General features: G+C 43.8%; 2 protein-coding genes across 2 annotated transcripts; both read right to left on the bottom strand.

The window, feature by feature from the left end:
• Nucleotides 1-114: 114 nt before the first annotated feature.
• Nucleotides 115-15,070, bottom strand: LOC133413598 (coronin-1C-A-like). The gene is made up of 11 exons (XM_061698179.1): nt 14,698-15,070; nt 12,173-12,372; nt 9,854-9,976; nt 9,061-9,190; nt 7,711-7,892; nt 5,638-5,757; nt 4,443-4,547; nt 4,223-4,368; nt 3,382-3,439; nt 2,239-2,496; nt 115-939 (listed from the first exon to the last, which is right to left on the bottom strand). The coding sequence occupies exons 2-11, from the start codon at nt 12,368-12,370 to the stop codon at nt 817-819; spliced, it is 1,443 nt and encodes a 480-aa protein (XP_061554163.1). The 5' UTR covers nt 12,371-12,372; nt 14,698-15,070; the 3' UTR covers nt 115-816.
• LOC133413601 (uncharacterized) lies at nt 13,100-17,194 on the bottom strand. Its single transcript, XM_061698181.1, has 2 exons — nt 15,528-17,194; nt 13,100-13,246 (listed from the first exon to the last, which is right to left on the bottom strand). Exons 1-2 carry the CDS (start codon nt 16,342-16,344, stop codon nt 13,125-13,127), a joined length of 939 nt encoding a protein of 312 aa, XP_061554165.1. The 5' UTR covers nt 16,345-17,194; the 3' UTR covers nt 13,100-13,124.
• Between the last annotated feature and the right edge of the window lie 5,178 nt (nt 17,195-22,372).

The raw sequence follows: 22,372 nt of genomic DNA, 5'->3' as shown, positions 1-22,372 counted from the left end.
CATTTGATTTTGATTTGGTTTTTGCAGTGCATGCAAAGACGACGTGTTTCAGGGGGGAAAAAAAACACAAGCTTTAATGTTTGTTTTGAAGTGTAAAATCTTTATTATGTGCACAGAACTTATCGTCAGCGATGGAGGTGTGAAACACAAGCTGGGTGTGAGTGGTCCCTCTTCCCAACACCCAAAACTCACTTGACAGGGTGGCGTCTTTTTTTTTTTTTTTTTGTACTTCAAAAACCCTCCACAGTGACAAGAGGCACCACTACAATTTGCACAACATTTTACACGGGATATGCAAGCCCGCTGCCCACCTGGCGAAAACCCCCCAAATCACATTTGTTACATATTTCAAGGAGTTCTTCCACATTCATTGATGGACAAAATGGTGGGCGAGGGCTGGATTGGGGCTGGGGGCTTAAAAAAAAACAAAAAAACAATTCGACCTGGAATGTACGTACAACGGGACAGAAAATGCAAAAGTTGCGCATGAAACTGCACACAAATAACTCGTAATGTAATATTTGGCAACACAGAAGATGACGAGACATACTGATGCTACACTTTGAGAACACAAGCGTCACATGATGTAAAAAAAAAAAACAAAAAAAAAAAAAAACAACGTAAGACTGTTTCTTTTCCGTCTGCGTGTCTTGAGTGTGGAGAGAAGAAACGGGGGGAACGTGTGGGAAAGGGAGGAAAAAGTTCATTTTGGAATGTTGGCCTGGCGGCACCAAATTGGGTCCAGCGAGGGAGAGGAGGAGGGGGAGGGCGAGGGAGGAGGGTTGGTGTTTTTGAACTGGGGGGGGGGGGGGGGACTTACATGGCAACCTTGGCGACCTGCTCTTCCAGTCTGGCGATACGCCGGTCCTGAAGGATGACGCGGTCTCGCAGACACTTGAACTCTCGGAGCACCTCTTCCAGTTTATCCTCCATCTTTTGCTGGAAAGAAAAAGTTCAGCTTTGAACTGCTGCTATATTGGCAAAATATGCGCTGATTCATAACTTTTCTGATTTGTTCCAACCACACTAATTACCCAGAGTACCGACATCAGCACAAGACACAAACCCAAAACGCATCATCCACTATTGCATTCAGTTGATCCCAGATGACGTTTGGCGAGAGAAGTGGGATACACCCTGGCCCGGTCGTACGGCGGACGACTTTCCCGATCGGCCCGACTTATTTTGTTGGGAACGACAAAAGTCAAGTCAAGTCAAAAGTGACACAAGGCGCGAGCAACGATTTGAACCCTTGAAGAACGAACGGCCCAAAATGTCCTCTCCGGACCACCGCGGCACGACGCCGCACACGTTTCTTCTTCTTTCTGTGTTCCCCCCCACCCAACACAAAATAATCAGAACTAGTGCCACTTCCTCCATGATTGTTGTTGTTGCCGCTACAGGTAACGGTTAGATCCGGTAGCGTTGACACGTTTTCCGGTCCCGGTAGATGTTGCGTAATGTTGTCAGTGTTCCGACGGCGACACCCGTGGGATTTTATGGCAGTAGTCTGACACAGTGCCATCGTGAGAGACCAACTTTGTCTTGTACGCTGATGCAGGCCTAAATAGCTCAAGAAAGATCACATTTTGGGGGTTTCCTGAAAGCTGACGGTTTTTGGAGATGTGAGGATTCCGCCTGACGCCAGCGAGGTCCACAAACGAGCATTCGCCTGTGGACAATCTAGAGTCTTCGATCAATCTAAAATGACTTTTGGCGAGAGAAGTGGGGCCCACCCTGGACGAGTTGCCGGCCAATCGCTGAACACAGAGACCAATGGTGTCAAACTCAAGGCCCGGGGGCCAGACACGGCTTGCCACATCATTTTATGGGGCCCGCGAAAGCTAATCATGTGCGTCTGCTTCGTGCTACTTGGACAAAATCTGAGATTCCGAGCATTTATTTTCCTCGTTGAAAAATAAATGAGACAATAGTTGAATAAAAATGGTTTTCCTTGACTTTGTATTTCAAAATCAAGTAATTTTGGGGGGGTACACTTTATGTCGTCATGTTCTAACGGGTTCAGCATGTCACCTTTAAGCCCAAATCAGGGTTGGAATAAAGTGTGTGTGGGGGCGGGGTTATGCAAATGATCCCAGTTGTTGCATCACAATCCGACCAAATTCAGAACAGTTCTGTCACAGGCACATTTTCAGAAATAGGCAGATACCGAAAGATTTGATACTTGCACACTAATTGGACAAAAACCTTACAAATTCACTTCATGCGCGCACTCACTGTCGCCGGCTGCGCAGGAGCGTGAGACGAAACGTTCTTGTGGACGTTGGCGGCGTTTTCGGCGGCCTTGGCGGCAGCTTTGCCCTCCAGGACGTTGGCTTTGACCACTTTGAGGTCTCGGCTCTTGGTGGGCACGTAGCCGTCCTTGAGCGAGATGAGGACCGGGCCGCCGTTCTTGCCGGCGAACCACTCCTCCGCCTCCAGGGCGGGGTCGGCACCGGCCGTGTCCGGGTACAGGTCGTCCTGGAACAGGTCCGACTGACGGGGCGACAAGCGGCCGCCGACGTTAACGTACTAGTCACAAAATGTCATTTCTTTCACTACAAGTACGAGATTCTCAAGATACGACAGAGGTGGCATCTGTAAAGCTGACATTTACAGGGAAAATGCTGCTGTAAACAACAATTGTCAACAATTATCTATGCTGACTGTCATTTATTTTTACGTTCTGATCATTACATATATATATATATATATATATATATATATATAGGAATTTAAAACTTATTATATGATTTATTTTAACTGTATTTGTATTATTTTAGTTTAATAAAATTTTCTAGAACCAGTCATTTTCTATGCCGGTTTTCTTGATATATTATTATTATTTTTGTTAATTATAATTCATTATAGTAGATCATTGTATTCATTATTCACATTTCATTTTGTATTGTTAATGTTACTTAATATACTTTCATATTTGCAATTTGTATTATTGAATTGAATTATCCTTTTTTCCCCCCCAAAATGATTTTTTTTTTTCATTTTTAGTTGATGTTAATATTATTTAATTTTTATTAGTTCATTTATCCATACCTCCATTTTCTATGCCATTTGTCCTTGTTAGTTTGCTGTATTATAATACGTCTTTTTATATATATATATATATATATTCTTTAAATTGTATTCATTTTTATGATCTCATTTAAATATCATTTGATCTATCATTGATTTCTATGCCGCATATAATATTTTTTTTAACTTGAATTGTATATTAGTACTTGCTGCCATTTCCAATGAGTTATTTTAAAGAATTCCTTTGTATATTTTATATTTAGTTGGAAAACAAGTGACTTACTATTCAAGGTTGCTGTGAAAATGCCTTTTTACAACCGGAGGCCTGCCACGTAAAAATGAAATTACCTTTCGGGGCACCGTCATGATGATTGGCTCACATTTTCTCTCCTGTAATTTGTAGAACCTGAAAAAAAGATTGATTATAAATACAGAACAGTGAACCCCCGCTATATTGCGCTTCGTCGTTTGCGGCCCACTATATCGGCAATTTTGAATTACCTTTTTTTTTTTTTTTTAATTCGTGGTTTTTGAGCGTATACAGGCAAGTCGGAATTTGGAGTTGTGTGCCTTCCGTGCAGTACCACGTTGGGCCACAACATGCCAGGCAGCACTGAGCTCTACTTGAAGACATACAGCATCATTAGGAGCAAGAAGAAGAGGCGGAGAAGGTCCCCAACTCATGTAAGTTCTTCGTTATAGTCGTTCCCATATAGCAGAGAGAATATCGGCCTGCGAATATTGTTGTATGTTTGTATGCTGCGTTTTAGTTACAGTAGCAGTTGTTAGAAGGTTTATAATTGCCGTGGCAACGATGCTAATTTCTGTAGCCACTCTATGGCGTTTTTCATTATATGTTAGCATTGAGCTAGCAGACGAAATGATATGGCTTTGGTTTTTAAATACAATAGATGTACAGTGATTTCTTTTCTTTTGTTGTATGTGTTATACAGTCAACTTCAACTGGGAGTGACAAAGAGCTTGAAGCCAGCACGCTGTGCTTCTAATTTGGAGAACTGCAAGTGAGGGTCTTCTTTTCGCTTCCTCAAAGTGATGTTTTACGACAATCTTCCGTTTGTTGACTGTGAGAAAGTCAGAACAGGTGCTCACGTGTTTTGTCAATCGGTTCAAGTGTGTTTTAGTAAGGTTAAATGTGTTTAAAGCGTACAGGAGGGGTGACTGGGGGTACCTGGCAATTTCACATTTGTTGACATCGAGTCCGCGCTTGGGCATGTAGCCCATGCCCCTCTGCGGCTCCTTGGTGGAGAAGGTGTTGAGGTAGTGCACGTACGGCGCCTCGTCCGTGATCTCAAAGTACCGAATGCTGCTGTCGCCCTGAGGAAGGACCGGCAAGATGAGGAAGAGGAGGAGACTGAAGGAGGAGGCGCGGAAGGCAAGTCAGCGTTCACCTTTCCACACAGGTACACTATGTTGGTGTCGGGGTCGAAGAAGGGGAGCAGGACTCCGTTGCTGGAGTCCATCTCTTGAACGCAAATGGGCTCCTCCATGTTGTCCTGCTGGCACAAGACGCAAACAGCCGCTTTGGAAACTTGAGCTGACACGCAGAAAAATACAGTATTTCAGTTTTTCCCAATCATGTGCTCGGAAATAAACGTCGCACGTGTCCTTTTGCGATGTCCAAAGACTGAGAACTATGTAGTACTGAACTGCGGAGACATAGTGTTAAAACAGTTTTTCACCATTTCAGTTTTCCGGATTTTCCGGACATGGCTAAAGTGGCGCCGTGTGACGTGTTTCTAACATCAGCCCCCCCCCCCCCACACACGATATAAGAACTTGAGCACATCAGTGGTTATCCAGCACAATTGCAACGTGAGGTTAGCTAGCTAGAAATGTCTACACCCGTCTTCCGTGGCCGCTGTAGAGCGCCTCGTTGTCGGCCGTGAGCGCTAAAGGTGGAAACGCCAAAAAGGGGGATTGATTAATTAATTTGTTTTTTTATTTGACTTGAAAGCCATATGGACTGGGGCTTTTGTGGCCGCTTTAGAGCGCCCCGTTGTCTGCGGTGCGCGCCCATATGTCATGCAGAACAAGATGGAAGTTTACAATAATGTGTATTTAAACAAAAAAAAGATGACACGTGGTTTCCAGAACCTCTGCTCAATTATATCCACTTGAATGCATTAAAACTGCACCCCTACTTTTCCCCAAAATGATAAAAAAAATATGTGGGGGGAAAAAAAACATTCTTATTATATGTGTCGGCTTCACTTTGTACACCGGACGCCCTTCCCGAAGCAACGCAGCCATTCATCCGGTACGGGAGAAGTTCAAATGTATAACTGTTTATTTTACAATAAATAAATGAACCAATTACTTAATGGGATAAATGGATAAAAGCTATACAGAAAGTGAACAAACATTTCAATTCACCCATTTTAGGAGAAAAATGGCAAAATTAATGCAACCGAAATCACAGGACTTTTTGCAACACAAATGTCTGCGGCCCCCGGGCCATACTTTGCCCACACCTGCTCTAACCAAAAATGTTTGCGTGACAAAGCAGACTCCACGTCGCACTCCAGCGCCCCCCAGTGGACCACCACAGCAGTACCGAGTCATATCGCAGGAACGGTGACGTACGGTTTTCCATAGCGCTAGCTGGCGCTCGCTCATGCGGCTGAATCCGGTGGTGAAGATCTTTCCATCCGCGAGGAAGATCGCTCTCATTGGCCGAGCTCCCTCGTGGGCTTTGTCCTTCTCCTGAAAACAGAAAGGAGCCCATCACACTGGGCCGCTGAGCGTTTTCAATTCATTCGTGGACTGAGTGACTAATGCAAATCATACGGCCATATTTGCATACGCTATGTGACTGATGGACTTGATGTGAGTCAACGACTGAGTAACGTAATCTATGTGAGTAAATATATGAATACAGTGGTGCCTTGAGATACAAGTTTAATTTGTTCCGTGACCCTGCTTGTAACACACAACTCTTTTCCCCACTGAAATGAATGGAAACACCCCCAAAAACACCAACAAAAATGTTTGTAATGTATTATTATTATTGTTTTTTTTTAATGCCCGGACGCCACGCAGATCCCATGTGATCAGAACAACAGGTTGCTAAGGTGCTAACATAGTAGCAAGGAGTAAGAGTGAATGTTGCTTGCTTAAAGTCGTCAACTGACACTCCAGTTGAAGTTCACTGTGAAACTAAACTCACATTAGAAACAATTACACCTATTGAATGTTCAAAGACGTCACAGCCTTCATTTCGTTCTTCGTTTTTATTTGTGGTGGCTCAAAGCTAACACACAATGAATTAAAACACCATTGACGAGCTAATTGAAATTAGCACTGAACTCACAGCACTTATATCTCTCAAAATAATGAATATTGGTACACAAATTCTGTGTAAATGCAACAAAAAAAAACAGGCAACATAACAATACTCTTTAGCATATATTCTTCAAACTGGAAAATATAAATATAATCATATTTGATCGTGACTCCTGCTTTCTTTGTTACTGCAAGTGTATATCTCATTGTGTGCACCACACTGCCCCTCAGAGGCCAAGACGTGCACAACAGAAACTGATTGTATGTATGTGATAAACACACAGACACACACACACACACACACACACACACATATATATCCATCCATGCATTTTCTGAGCCGCTTTTCCTCACTATGGTCGCGGGCGTGCTGGAGCCCATCCCAGTTATCATCGGGCAGGAGGCGGGGCACACCCTGAACTGGTTGCCAGCCAATCGCAGGGCACATACAAACAAACAACCATTCGCACTCACATTCACACCTACGGGCAATTTAGAGTTTTAGAGTCAATTAACCTACCATGCATGTTTTTGGGATGTGGGAGGAAACCGGAGGATATTATATATATTATATATATATATATTATATATATATATATATATATATAGTATATATATATATATATATATATATATATATATATATATATATATATATATATATATATATATATATATATATATATATATATATATAGTATATATTATATATATATATATATATATATATATATATATATATATATATATATATATATATAAAATACTGTACTGTAACTAATACTGTAAATGTGCCGAATTTAGCATCCACCTCATTTACATTCGTAGTCCCTCGGCAGGTGACTTAAAACAAGAAAACAAACAAGGCATATCAATAAGGACATACAATTATTCAATAAATGGTAAATGGGGTGTAACGTGCCCAACTTATGAAATGCGAGTCAGAAAATGCTTGCAGTGCTTTTAAAGTGCTGCAGTTTCTAGGAATTACGAATAAGTAATTTCTATGTAATATTTGTATTTACTGTACAGTGTTCACCTGCATATTGCAATTCTCAGATTTTTTTGGGGCGGGGACCTGTCCTTTGTCATTTGCTGAAAAACTATTGAAAAACCTACTCTTTGTTTTTGTGTTCAGGCCAAATCCCTGTCTAATAGGAAAGTAGTGCTTTGCTGCCGTCTTGTGGCATGTTAGTGCCAATGAACTATGTTGAAGTGAGGGAAGGAACTTCATTTCGTCAGGCCGTAGGGACGGCCGACGGAAATGAGCCACGAAGCTGTGATTTGGCACTGAGCGTCTCTTCTCCGGATGATTCGTTTCATGCTTTCCGTGCATGGTCGCTGACAAAATGAAGGAACCGTCATTCCACTCACCGCCACGATCTTCTTTTTCCGGGGGTCCACCACGCGGACCTTTTTGTCCTTGCAGGCGGTGCACAGGAGGCTGCCGTTGCGGCTCCAGCTAACGCTAAAGATCACGTCGGGATGCATGTCGTCCAGGTTGATCACCGCTTCGCCCGTGCCCACGTTCCAGATGATCACCTGGTTATCGCACCCTAAAGTGGCGTACACACATACCGATAATCAGGATACGATACGATACGATAATCATCCCGTTCCGATCAAAGTCAGCGCAGGTCTGATTATCAGATGTCTCTAAAGCACGAGCCGCTAATCTCATTTTGGTTGTCGTGCCGAGCTGGCTCGAACCAGGGCCGTACGTACCGTAGCTAGCTCGTCATTTGGCGGCCCACGGCAAACATAGTCACCCCCCACCCATATGTAATTTGTCCTGCTTTTGAAATCTGTTACACTTATCGGACAGCTGAAGTTAGTCAACGAATATTTACCACCAAAGACCAAAAATCAATTTAACACTTTTACCGTAATTGATAACATTAATCAACATTTTATCTCCACTTTATCGCTAGATTTGGCTGACACTGACAACAGTGCTACTGTTATTGGCAAGAGCATCATTATATAGTATTACATTTTTACAAGGCATGAAGTTAAATCAATAGGTCTGCCACTTCCAAAAACTGCGAGCATGACTTAAACGGGGCTATAGATAGTTTTCAAATAATCAAATAGGATTTTCCATTTGTTGGACTTTTATTTCTGAATAATACATGGGATAAGAGAGCAAATTGATTCGATCATTGCTCGGCAAAGACAATACGAATATCGATTGGATTTTAGGGGCCGAGTCTGAGGCCTAATATTTATGATCAAATCCTTAGGTGTGTGGTCAACATCAAGTTTGGGGAAGAAGACAGGGTACACACATACCGATAATTGGTACGAATTTCTGCATTGCCCTCCCTCGGATTCAAGTCAGCAAAGGCCCGATTAGCTGATGTCTCCAAAAGATGGTCCTGAGCAATTATACTGTGGGGTGGGTTGGGGTGCGTTATGAGTGATTTTTCCTCCCCAATCTGCTTGGAAAACGAATGGGGCTGAGAATCGTGCCCTGTGGCACAGTGCTGGTCATTTCGAGTACACCATACACGACAGGAGCAGTGAAAAACATTTCTTTCATGCGTGGCGTCTCACGTTTTCAAAATCTGTTAAGATGTTAAAAAGAGGGTATGTGTTCATCATGATGGATAAAAAAAAACAAAAAAAACACCGCATTTATTTGGGGATTTGGATCTCAGCTGTGCAAAGATAACAACACGGGACAAAGCAAATGCCAAAGCAAACGCAAAAGAAACTGCGTACCAGCACTGAGGAGAACGTTGCGAGCGGTGGGGTGCCAGGACACGATGCCCACCCTCTTGGAGTGGCCCTCCAGAACCACCACCGCCTCCGAGAGGGGAGACTCCAGGCCATTCTCTGGGACCTGCCAAACCTGGAACACGCACAACAATGTCAAGGAAAAGCTCGACATGGAAAAAGTACAAGATCTGTATCGAAAAGGATGGCAGTATCACGAAATCGATAATATTGTCATTGTGCATAATGTACGTGTTAATATGCGTTGAAGAAAATTGATACACACTTTCTATTCACACCTTAACTGTGTATGTGAACCAGTATTGTGGGTAACTACTTGTACTGTATACTGAAACGTGTGTTTTTCTTGTGTTTTTTTGCTCATTAAGCACACATTTGTATTAAATAATACCCCAAAACATCTATTTAATTGAATTTTGTAATATTTTTGCTCATTCGGCATACATTTCTAATAAAGAATACTCAAAGAAAATTCCCTTTTTATTGACTATATTGCCACCTTTTCTCTTTACGCCTATATTTCTAATAAATTATACAAAAACATGATTTGCTATATTAGCATTTTTTTGTCATGAAGCATATATTTGAAATAAATGATATAAAAAAAAACAAATGTATTTACTCTATGTCTTGTGAGTTCTTTGTTCGGGCCTGCTCAGAGTTTTCTATTTTTAAACTTCTAACACTCTAATTGGGTGCTCATAAATGACCAGCCCATAAAGAAGACATTTGTTGCACAAATCATGTGACGGACCAGAGGCGAAAAGGGCGTCCTTACCATAACGGTGCAGTCCTCGGAGCCGCTGGCAATGACGAGGTCATTGTGAGGACACCAGTCGATGTCCAGCACGGGACCCGTGTGACCGCACACCGTTGGGAACACCTTGTCGATACGGCCCGTCTGCGAGACACAGCAGAACCCGCCGGGAGTTAGCGTACATTATTCAGTTGATGGCGTATTGATCCCATGCCCTTAACAATTTGTTATGTAGGCGGCACGGTGGGCGACTGGTTAGCACATCTGCCTCACAGTTCTGGGGACCGGGGTTCAAATCCCGGCCCCGCCTGTGTGGAGTTTGCATGTTCTCACCGTGCCTGGGTGGCTTTTCTCCGGGTAGTCCGGTTTCCTCCCACATCCCAAAACACGCAGGACAGGTTAACTGAATACTCTAAATTGCTCGTAGGCGTGAATGTGAGTGCGAACGGTTGTTTGTTTGTATGTGCCCCGCGATTGGCTGGCGACCAGTTCTGGGTGTACCCCGCCTCTTGCCCGAAGATTGCTGGGAGAGCCTCCAGCGCGGCCCTAGTGAGGATAAGCAGAACAAATACAAAAATCCCTTTCTTCAGTCGACTTTTTTCTTAGCTTTGTAATTTTGTTTTATGAATAAATTGTGGAATTTTTGAAAAAAGTAAATTATCCATCTCATTAAACCAGTATGCATCCATACCAATTATCAACATTGGTATTCAAACTCCACACAGGCCAGGCTGGGATTTGAACCCCAGTCCCCAGAACTGTGAGGCAGATGTGCTCACCGGTCGTTCGCCGTGCCGCCCACTCGTATTATTATTATTTATCATTATGATTCAGCTGTGAATGATGAGGTCGCCTCAGTTTATGGCAATGCTACGGCTCATTAAGTCCAAGTAATGATGTGGAAACACCAGGAAGCCAGTCGCCTAAGTTTCACCCTCCCCCCATTGAGAGTATCACATGCTCATTGATGTAACTGGAACACAACACTGGAAACATTGATTATCTGCATTTTTTATGGCTCTGGTATTGATCAAGCACATGTTCTAAATAGGCCTTACACGATCAGGATTTTTGGGGCCGATCACCGAGTTTCAAAAAACGATAACCGATCACAAGATGGAGCAATGTGTCTATTTAAATGACCTGTTCATTGACTGTATATACTTGTGTACTTAATTGCTCAAAAAATATAGATTTATCATAAATAATATATCTTTGTTCGTCTATTTATGCCAGTGAGGAAGAGTGACAGAAGAACAAATGAATGGTCTTCTATTCGATGGCAGGACGTACATACAGTAATGAATGTCTCCACTTTTTGTGACATTTTTGTTTGTTGGTGTGCCGTGAGATTTTTCAATGGTAAAATAAAGGTTGGAAATCACTGCTCGAGTCAGATCGTGGATTCGAATCAGTCAGCTCAAAGCAACATTACAACGTGACAGAAATAATGGGTGCTAAGTCACTGTAATTAAATTGCTTTTATTGTAATTAAATGACTTCACCCACACCGAAACTTTAGAGCACGATTCGACAGAACGGCGGCACGTTTACGTACAACGGTTAGCGCTAGCACTAACTTGCTAGGCTACATAACGTTTTGTCGCCTGCCTGCGAGCCGTATCGTATTTAAAAGTACGTGAACGTACCTCAAGCGAGCCCCTCCTGTCCCGAGCACCGGTGACCACCAACACACGTTTTTCCCCATTTTGTCCTGATAATACAGTCAGCTCGCTCCACTCTTGTTGTCGTCGCCACGGTAACGAGTGTATCCGGTCGCATTTGAATTGACAAGATAAAGCCCAATGATCGTAAAAAAAACGGATGCGGTGGTATCGGAATACAAGATTTGATTGCAGTAGTCTGACATAGTGCAATCGTGAAAGAGCAAATTTGTCTTGTCGCCTTACGTGTTGTCCGTCTCAGATGTGTTGTCTGTCCCACACCGCCGACGTGTGTGTTTTTTTTTTTTTTTTTAAATAACTTTATTGGCCGGCTGATATTAACAGTACTACGTCAAAAGACATGCGACAAGGCTAAAAATAAACTAGCTTTTGGATTCAAATATACTGTGCACGATGGCGATGCGGAGTCAATGTTTTTGCAGAGCCGATCGGCGAATTATGGTATTAAAGCCGATCAGCGTAAAATGCTAATTATCGGCCGATACTGATCAGGCCGATCGGTGTAAAGTCTAGTTCTAAAAGCCATCAATCCGTATGATATGTATACCCTAAATCGTGAACCCACAATAAACGGCGTTTACTGTACTCTCTGTCTCTGTCTCTTTATTCCTACTGAAGACTCGGGTTAGTTTGTTATTGTCCGGGGCATGCTGACCTTGTGCAAAGGCAGGACCAGGAAGGCTCCGCCGCCGCTGGCCTCGATGATGATGGCGACGAACTTGGGGTTGACGGCGCAGAAGGAGCTGTCCCATGTGACCCGGGAGACGCGGATGTCGTCGTAGCACTGGTCGTTCCTCACCGCCTGGCCGAAGACGTGGCGGAACTTGCTCTGTCGCACAACTCGCCGTAACATGTCTGCCGGGGGGCACAAACGGACTAAATGTCAGTGAATGCAACACGCCACATGGGAACCATGCGTATGCTGTACATTCTGCTTGGTTTCTTTGGAGCTAGTTTCTTTTGTAGACGAGGGCCACATACAGAAAAATGGAAACAAGAGAGGGCCCCACTTCAACTTGTGTTTATGAAACATGGTAAAAAAAAATTCAATATGCTGTCGGTCAACATATTATAAGCAGTTTAACATATTTAAACAAAAAAATGTCTCACTCTCATCTTGGTGGTATCAGTGACAAAACAAAAAGTTGTTAGTGTAAATATGATATCTTGTAAAATGTTACTTAAAATATTTTTTTCATAAAAAGTACTGAGATATTTTCGGAACATTCAGTCTTGTACATAAAAAAAAAATGTGCAACAAATTGTCATCAAACCTCTTTTAACCTTTCTCTCAATTTAAAATAAAAATGCGATGTATTGTAACATTCAACTACATTTTTATTCTTAATTATAAAATATTTACATATACAGATGGTTTAGGTATTTATTGGAAATGTAGTCAGACAGAATGAGGTTTGAAAAAAGACAGAGAGAACAGAGTAAAAATAAAAATATCAGTATAACAACACTAATGTGACATAAAGGTTGGATTTGAGCTATACGATGTGTGACAGAGAAGTCGCAGGACTAGTGTCACAAAATATAGTACATTGCAAATCTATCCCCCGTGAGTCGAACGCACTTTCCCAGCCTTCTCTCCCACATCTTCAGGCAGTCTGGAAGGACTTTTCAAGGACTCTCCAAAGTGTCCGCAGCTCCATCGTCACAGCCATCTTGATGCCGCCCACATCTTCAAAACCGGTCCCCTGTCCTGGATGAGCCTCCTTAGCTTGGAAAAGAGGAAAAAACATCACACGGAGCCAAGTCGAGCGAGTATGGACGTTGCTCCAGCAAGGCCACGTTCTTCTCGGCCAGGAACTGTTGGACGCTCAAGGCGAAATGGTGGAAGTAGCCACGGGTTTTCCTGCCACAACTCTCGACTCTTCTCACGCACTGAACTAAGCAAATTCCACAGGCTCACTTTATAGACATGCTGCTTGATTGTCTGGCCCACATTGAAGGAGAAAACTCCTGATTTGTAGTTTGGGTTTGAAATGGAGAATATCTTTTGTGACATGTCCTGGAACCTTTCTGACACACCTTGTATGAGGAAGGAAATAGCAAATAGCACAGGAAAGGATGGGACAGGACAGGGCAGTTCAGGACAGTACGCAACAGGACAACGGTAGTTTGTGTGGAATGCGGCGATGCAATTTTAGAAAAATCCCCAAATTCTGTCTATGCTTAAGACACCAGTAATTCATTCATCTTTTTAGCACATGGGCTCAATTGGACATCATCTTTATGAACGGTGTGGACAAATCCAACTACATTGGATATTTTAATCCTTCTCGTTTGACTTTATTCCACTGCAACTTGTCGAATTGTTCCATTTTTTGGGGCTATGTCCCCACCGACAGATGTGAAGCAATGGAGGCAACATCTGCACCGGGCTAGCTAAAACAATGGTGCTGGCTAGCCGCTAACGTTAGCCATCACATAGCTGAGCTTTCCCTAAACCATTTTAATCAATTAAGTTACATTTTGGAGCTACTAAAACGGCCCGTGGTCATTGAAAAGCCAACTCAGCGTACATATCCAGTAAAATCACACGGGAAGCGTTTTTCTTTGTTTCTTTTTAGCGAGCTGGCTAGCCACCCAAGCTAACATCCTCGAATAGCCCATTGAGGAGGGTCGGCTCGGGTGGGTGTTCGGTTAATACGCTCCAGATGCCTTCCCGAAAACAGCGGTTTGTTCTTCAACGCGATTATAAGGTGTTATAAATGACTATAACATAAAATAGAGCGTTAAAATGTGATAGAGAGGTGACTGTCTGTTTGGGAGCCCAGCGGTGAGCCACTTAGCTCCACCGGACCGTCTGGCAGCTGCTCGGCGGGCTGGTTCGTTCGGAGCAGCCGCGGGCAACGGAACAGCCATTCCACGGCAAATATAGGGCTGTGTGAACATAAATGACAAGGTGAGCGAGTATAATTTCGGGGTGTCAAAAGAAAAACAAAAAAGTAAGACGTTTAGTGCTCTCGTCTGTCCCCCTCAGTGACCGGGACCGCCGCCAGCTGACGCAAGTGCAGATATTTCCAACCCAGCGCAGCCTACGAGCGAGCTAACGGATGTTGCGGAGCCCGCCGGTCGACACGTAAAACACCCCCCTGAAAGCCCTCAAAGCTAAGTAAAAAAAAAAAAAAAACACGCACACATTCACCCACTCGCTGTTTTTCTTACCTCCAAAATTGATGCAGTTCTTTCCCGAGGACAATCAATCACGACACATGAATGTGTTGGGTTTTTAGGCGCGCCCTTATCCTGCAGGACGTTCCTCCAGTATCCCTTGTCTCCACACACACACACACACACACACACACACACACACACACACACACACACACACACACGCACACACACACGCACACGCGCGCGCACACGCACACACACGGACACAACAAAAAGCCTGATATATGTCTTCAAATTCTCCCCTTTGTCAAGATGCCGGCTGCGGAACTGCGCATCCCCTTTGCTCTCATCACCTGCGGTTAACAATCGCTTGTTCTTCTTCCCCCTTAAAAGCGCCGTTATTACATTCAATGGGGTTTGGCGATGGGCTACTGCACATGCGCAGACGGAGGAGCTGGATGCCACGAATGTGTGAATGGATTCGGGGGTGGGGGGTGGCTTGCCTGGGGAAAAGATGGATGGATGGATGGATGACTGCAAAGGGAAGCTAAATTGTTGGAGATCGGCGTGGCTGCTACAGATAGATGTTAACAGTGATATTACGAACACACACCCCGCAGCTGTGAAGTTTATAGCTGAGTTTAAAGAAAGCACTTCAGTATGTAACACTATCATTATTGTAAAATGCAAACAAAGGCACACAACATCCATCCATCCATCCATCCATTTTCTATTGCCCTTGTCCTCGTTTGGGTGTTGGCTAACTGGAGCCTGTGCCAGCTGAGATCAGGTAAGAGGCGTCCTACACCCTGGAGTGGTTGCCAGTCAAGTTTTGGAAACAATGGAGGTGACGACACCCGGAGGACAACATTCTGACATACCTTTCTTTGGAGACGAGTGACTTTCTTGTGGCCTCTCTTTGGATTTCTTTGGGTTGTCAAAGGCATTCTTCATCTGGGACACTTTGACACTCGGGTTCTGCTCTGCCACCCTGTCCTGGGTTTTGGCCACCTCCGTTCTAACAGGGCCCTGACTTCTCTTTATGGTTTCCTTGACCAGTTCAGACACGGTCTTGTAGGAATCTGTGTGATCTCCAGTGTCTCTATCTTGTTTGAAGTTGGCTGCGTTGTCCCAGGGGTTTGTCCTTTCAGACGGGAGCTCTCGTCTCAAAGGTTGCGTTTCGCGGTCTAACTGGACCTTGGGGATAAAAGGATTCGGAGGCTTTTTCGCAACCGGCGGTGGTGCTTTTTTATACCGATTCCGTCTCTCCAGGAATACCCTCCTTTGCAACATGTCCAAGTCTACAGGATCCTCTTCCGGAGACAACTGCGCCACTCGGTCGCAGTAGTCAAAGTCGACTAAGCCTCGGTACTCATTGTCCAAACGGTCCAGCGACAAAGGTTCCCAAGGACTGAGGTCCACCGACAGGCGCCGTATGTCGGACAGAATGCCGTAGGTGCCCCTTTCGTCCCACAATGAGCACATGTCCTGATTGGTCGCAGCGCTCCTTAGGAAGCCTTTGTGAACATCGACGGTGTGTCTCCTCCTGGTCCTCTCCTCAGAACGGAGGTGATCTTTGACTTGTCTCTCACCGGACTTCAACTGAGCTGTTTTAAGCTTTATGAATGGGTTTGGGGGTTTTTTTGGGAACTGGTGGAGGTGGACCTTTGGCTTTTGGCTTCTCCTGTGGTGTGACATCTGTGAACATCTGTATGCTTGGTAATTCTTTGTCAGGCATGAGATCAGTTAAAGGTGGAGGGGTGTTGACCGCATAGAAGCGAAAGGGATCGGTCTCTTTTGTGAGCTGTGCCAAATGTGACAAACCTTCACAGCCTTTGGGGCTACAATTGATGGAATGGCATTGTTCCAGAGACTGTCTTACACAAGGTGTGCGGGTCTTGGAGGTAGACTCTCTAGAGACAGCTTGGGCATCCTCTCCTGCGACGTCTTTTGTGCCCTTCAAGACTGCGCCGGCATATCTGCCCTGACCTGTCGCAGCAACTTCCCCTTGGGTTTTTCGTACTCTATCAGGCTTGTCAAACACCTCCGAGGAGGCTTCACAACTCCACTGGTCTGCCTCCTGAACTCTGTCACTGTCAGTCTTTAACGTGGTCTTAGCTGCCTCGTTATGGCTTGTTGTGCACACGTGCTGCACGTTTCCTCTCTCGGTTGTCTTGCTATGTCTCAGTCTGCCCTCTGTCGCGTTCACCGAGCGTTGACCCAGACTCTTTTCTGGCAGGTGATTCCTGGATAGTTGCGTGGCATCTACCTCAACTCTATTCCTGCCGGCGGATTGACGATCTTCTGTTTTTATCTCCTGACTGAAATGGACACTGCTTTCCCTGTCAAGCGGCACCAAAGCGTCACCCCGTTCTAGAACCACAAAGTCGTCCTCGTTTGGAAGCTCGCGTGTATCTCCGCTCTGCGATACATTTCCGCCGGCTTCCATACCTGTAGCGCCGGTACAGGCTACAGCCCTCTTCTTAAGCTCCAAAGTTTGTGTGATCTCCCTGAAGTTCAGGCCACTGTTTGAGTCCTCAGCTGTACTAGTGTCACGCCGACCCTCCCTCTCTCCACCCACCGCCTCTTCTGCGGTAGTCAGAGGTCCATCCCTCAGACCGAGATGCCTGATTGGCTGCTCAATTTGGGGATCTATATGCTTCACTGTCTGCTCCGAACACGGGGAACCTCTCTCGTCGGATGGAACACCCTGCTGGGCTCCTGTCTCTCCGTTTCTTTCCAAGCCATTGGGTGACTCCTCGTCTTTGTCCCGCACCTTGTCCACCTTCTGACCCATGGTTACAGTCCTGTCTTGCAATCAGAAACACATCAGTCAAGACGCTGCCGGCGGGCGTATTAATAGCGGCGTAACAAGGGTGACATCACACAACAGGCGTCGCCTTCTATCTTTAAACCATCTTGAATCCCCTCTCCTCTATTTTCGTGTATTCCTCACACCCTCCCCAAGGCATTCCTGTCTATCTTCTGCCATTCTCCATGGCAGGAATGCGCTGCCGCCTATAATTAGGTGGCCCTTGTGCAGCCAGTGAGTCAGGAGGCCAATAAAGGCAACCGGACACGTGAGATAAGAGCCAGTTGACAAGGTCACTTTGAAATTTAGGGGAAGTCCGATTTGTTTGAAATGCGTTTTGAGAAGGATCAGAACCTTCTGGAAGGGTTTCAGACGTTGTGATGCTTCATCGCAATTACCCCTTTGCAGTCGGGGAAGTAGCAAAGTACAAATACCTTCTTACTGTACTTAAGACAGGGCATCTTTTTCAGGTATCTGCACTTCAGTAATTCTTTTCTGACGGCTTTTTACTTCCGCTCCCTACGTTTGAACACGGTTACCCATAGTTTCCACTATTGCTAGTTTCCTTACTTTGTCAAGTTTGTCGACTCGTTACTATTTTCCACCTGCACAGATGACAACACGACGACGGTGAAGTCAACCGCAGTTGTGATCTTGTTTTGCTGAGACTTAAGTACAGCGTGTGAGTACTTTTGCCACCTGTGCCGCTTTGGATGCCGGCCTTTGTTTGTTCCCATGATTGTTTTGGTTACACCGTCCAGCCTAAAGGTCACCCGGAATTTGCGGCTCGAATCACAAGCAGCTAGACGCCTGCTCTCAATCATTTGTTTGGGGTTTGGCGGACGATGGACGGCGAAGGAGAGGAGGGATTATTGCAAAACGGGGGAGGGGGGGGACGACAAAGCTCAGTTGACTTTAAAGTGCTATGTAGAAGGACTGTAATGGCTATTTTTAGGCTTGGAACAAAACGGTACATACGCAAAACAACAGGTTGGATTTTGGAATGGACAGCGGCTAAATAAAGTACAGTGGACCTTTGCACTCATGACTAAACCTCGAAGGTGACCAGTGATACGTATTAATTAGGCCTATCTAATCATTATTTTGTAAATACAGTGGTAACTAAGGAATTCATTATATTTTGAGAAAATTCTGCCTCCGAAGTCACGCAAAACCACCATACACGTCCAACACCACATAAGATGTCAGCATGTAATGCAATACTTCAAATAAACGTACTTAATAGATCCCGGTAAAGTAAAAAAAATAATTAAAAAAAACAGCCCCCCAAAACCAGTCTTACCAATGGACATGAAATTGGGTTCACATTTCTATCATAACATCCATCCATCCATTTTCTGAGCCGCTTCTCCTCACGCGGGTCGCGGGCGTGCCGGAGCCCATCCCAGCGGTCATCGGGCAGGAGGCGGGGTACACCCCGAACGGGTCGCCAGCCAATCGCAGGGCACATACAAACAAACAACCATTCGCACTCACAGTCACGCCTACGGGCAATTTAGAGTCTCCAATTCATGCATGTTTTTGGGATGTGGGAGGAAACCGGAGTGCCCGGAGAAAAGCCACGCAGGCACGGGGAGAACACGCAATCTATCATAACAGCGTGCATGGAAAAGTCTCAAAGACTCATGCCTGCAATTTAACAGGAAGTTGGCCATTTTGGTTTGAAGCATCCATTTTGGGAAAATTCAATTAAAAAGTTACCTACAAATGAGCCCCTGACACCAGTTTCATTGATTGACTGGAAATTGGATGGACATGTCAATCATAACAGGATGCACAAAAATGTCCATGCTGAAACTGATCAGGAAGTCAGACATGGAGCTTATGAGTTGCCATTTGGGATGAATTCCAGAGCTCGGACTTTCATGAACTCCGCCAAAGGCTTTCGGCAAAATGAGCCCCAATCGGAAGCAACCATCTTAGTCTGGATTTACAATGTATGGTTCAAATGACACAATTATGATGATATGAAATTAAGGTATGCGTCATGGCAGCGTAATCGCATGGAATCAGATCCGAATTAGGCAACTTCTAAATGTTGATAAAAATCACGATATTTATTAAATATCTGCTGCGCAAATGCGATACAACTTGTCAATGCCAGCTTCATGTCATCCAAATAGAGAAATTGGTGACGTATACACTCCCGCGTCAAACAAACAACACAAATATACATTCAAAAAAAAATTATAGCCAAAACATTTTTAAGTCTGTTAAAAAAACTATCATTTTGACATCAAAATCCCTTTCTCTCTGTGTCGTTTTATAGTTGGAGGTGTGACAAAAGCAAAACATATTAGCGTCAAAGTCATTGTTCTGCTTGACACGGCTCTGTTCGCAAAACAGCTTGTTTTCTCCACTTTTTGGTCAGAAACTGCTAATTACAAAAGAAAGTAAAAAAGCTAGAAAATAAAAAAAACATTTTCTGGTGAAACAAAATAGTCTACTCTTTCTTTCGGTAGGTTCGATGCGTATATTGTCACAGAACACGATAGTCTGTGGGTCTTGAAAGATCAGTCAAAACGCTCTAAAATGGCTGGCAATATGAAAATGTCTGGCAGTGAATAAGTTAAATATAGTGTAAGTAAACATCATTCAAGTGTATATATGATGTAAATATGCTACATTGGAGGTGTATAGCCATTAAATACGTACAATAATGTGTCGTAATGTGCGGGAAAAGAGTCAGCGCAGGCCAACTCAGTGCTATTCAACTTTTCATCTTTGTTATTATCGATGTATTGTTGTTTACTTCTGAGTCACGCCCGGTGTTATTTTGATACTCATTGGCTCAATTAAAAATGTTAAACTATGACTTTCATTTCCTGCCACCAGTATTTCCACTGTGTTCAACTTTCTGATCGTCCACTTGGTGCCAAAAGATTTATTTGTGGCATTCTGTGTCTGCCGCATACCCCCCCCCCCCCCAGCCCCCCCTTCCTTTGCTCATGGGTTCGTTCGCAAGGCGTTTTATAGGAGACTTGTGACTTGGAGCGCACAACCTATTAGCCCGGCTTGAGACTTTGCGTCTTCGTGGTCCCTTTCGGAAGGTTGACGACACAATGACGTGCTCGGTATATAAAAGAATAATTAAAAAAATAAAAATAAAATGTGTTGTATAAAACTTATTCTGCGAGCCTACTTTTTGTTATTTTCTTCTTTTTGGGCGATATTGTACTATTCATTTTAGATGTGCAAACACCGCCCCGTACACAGGACGCTATATTAAATATATTGACCCAGCAGTGGCACGAGTTAAAAAAGCAGTGCAAATGTCATGTCTCGTTTATAAAATGTATACAACTTAAGGTTCATAAATGTAGTTTTTACGTCATAGTTCTTACGGTGGTATTTTATACTGTTAACCTCTGATATTTTCCTTTGTTTTTTTTAACTGCGTCTTCTCTGAACCACACGTTGAATTCTATAGTAACAACACATTACAACAGAAGAAACATGAAGTACAATAAGGTTAAATATACTGTAAGGAAAGTGGTAATACTTACCGTGCAGGACGCCTAAAAAAAAACGGACGGCTGATTTCCTGCAAGCTTCTTAATGTGAATAACTTAATAAGAGTCTCAAGGAGGAGGCACAAGAAGTTGTTGGTTTTTTTTTAACACTTTGAATGTTTTTATTTTCATAATAAACACAAGACTTAGAATGAAAAGTCCAACACACAATAAGCAATGTACAGTACTGACAAAAAACAACAGGAGGTAGGTAGAGTGCGTTTGACTGTCCATGCTTGCTGGCAGACTTGTGTTAATTCAAACACTAAATACCCCCATTTCCCTTTACAACAACAATAATAATAATAAGAATAATAACAACAGTAATAGCATCTTACCTCATTTCTCCCAAGCAGCAGTATTGTCACCACTAACTTCATTAGCAGGCTATTAGTGTGACGTAAGAAAAATATGTACAGGCCCTTTGAGCATTTTTTTTTTTCTTCATAGCCCTGATATCCAGCTCAAGGTCCATGTACTAGTATGCTCTTTGTCCTCACTAGTAAGACAGTTCTGTGCACTACTATCTTAAAGTTGTACTAGGTGGCCAAAAGTGGCACTGATAACTGATAGTTGAAAAAATAAAAATTCTAGTAAGGATAGTCATTCTACTCGTGTGCTGAATTGTCAAAGAGTGTACTACTACATGGAAGCAACCAGGGCGCACGAGTAGAACGAATGTCTTACAAATAACATTAGTAGTGGAGAAAAAATAAATAAACGTACTAGTAAAACACAGTCATTCTACTAGTGCGCTGAATTGTTTTACACCCGGAATTCCAATGAAGTTGGGACGTTGTGTTAAACGTAAATAAAAAAAAGAATACAATGATTTGCAAATCATGTTCAACCTATATTTAACTGAATAAACCACAAAGACAAGATATGTAATGTTCAAACTGATCAACGAGATTGTTTTTAGCAAACAATCATGAACTTATAATTTGATGGCTGCAACAGGTCCCCAAGAATCTGGGACAGGGTCATGTTTAGCACGGTGTTACTTCACCTTCATTCAATGAATGTTTGGCCACGGAGGACACTAATTGTTGACGCTTTGCAGGTGGAATTCTTTCCCATTCTCGCTCCATGTACAGCTTCAGCCGTTCAACAGTCCGGGATCTCCGTTGTCGTATTTGACGCTTCATAATGCGCCACGCATTTTCAACGGGAGACAGGTCTGGACTGCAGGCAGGCCAGTCGAGTACCCGGACTCTTCTACGACGAAGCCGCGCTGTTGTCACACGTGCGGAATGTGCTTTGGCATTGTCTTGCTGAAATAAGCAGGGGCGTCCGTGAAAAAGACGTCGCTTGGATGGCAGCGTGTGTTTCTCCAAAACCTGCATGTAACTTTCAGCATCAATGGTGCGTTCACAGATGC

The sequence above is a fragment of the Phycodurus eques genome, chromosome 15, assembly GCF_024500275.1.
Source record: "Phycodurus eques isolate BA_2022a chromosome 15, UOR_Pequ_1.1, whole genome shotgun sequence".
Classification (NCBI taxonomy): domain Eukaryota; kingdom Metazoa; phylum Chordata; class Actinopteri; order Syngnathiformes; family Syngnathidae; genus Phycodurus; species Phycodurus eques.
This window is presented reverse-complemented; position numbering and strand designations above follow the sequence as displayed.

Coding starts and splice junctions, on each gene's coding strand:
- LOC133413601 (XM_061698181.1), bottom strand. CDS start 16,344: ATGTCACACCACAGGAGAAGCCAAAAGCCAAAGGTCCACCTCCACCAG. Junction 13,247..15,527: donor TCACTCGTCTCCAAAGAAAG/GTATGTCAGAAT, acceptor CTCTTTTCCAAG/CTAAGGAGGCTCATCCAGGA.
- LOC133413598 (XM_061698179.1), bottom strand. CDS start 12,370: ATGTTACGGCGAGTTGTGCGACAGAGCAAGTTCCGCCACGTCTTCGGC. Junction 4,548..5,637: donor AGCTAGCGCTATGGAAAACC/GTACGTCACCGT, acceptor TTGTGCCAGCAG/GACAACATGGAGGAGCCCAT. Junction 4,369..4,442: donor TAGTGTACCTGTGTGGAAAG/GTGAACGCTGAC, acceptor GTCCTTCCTCAG/GGCGACAGCAGCATTCGGTA.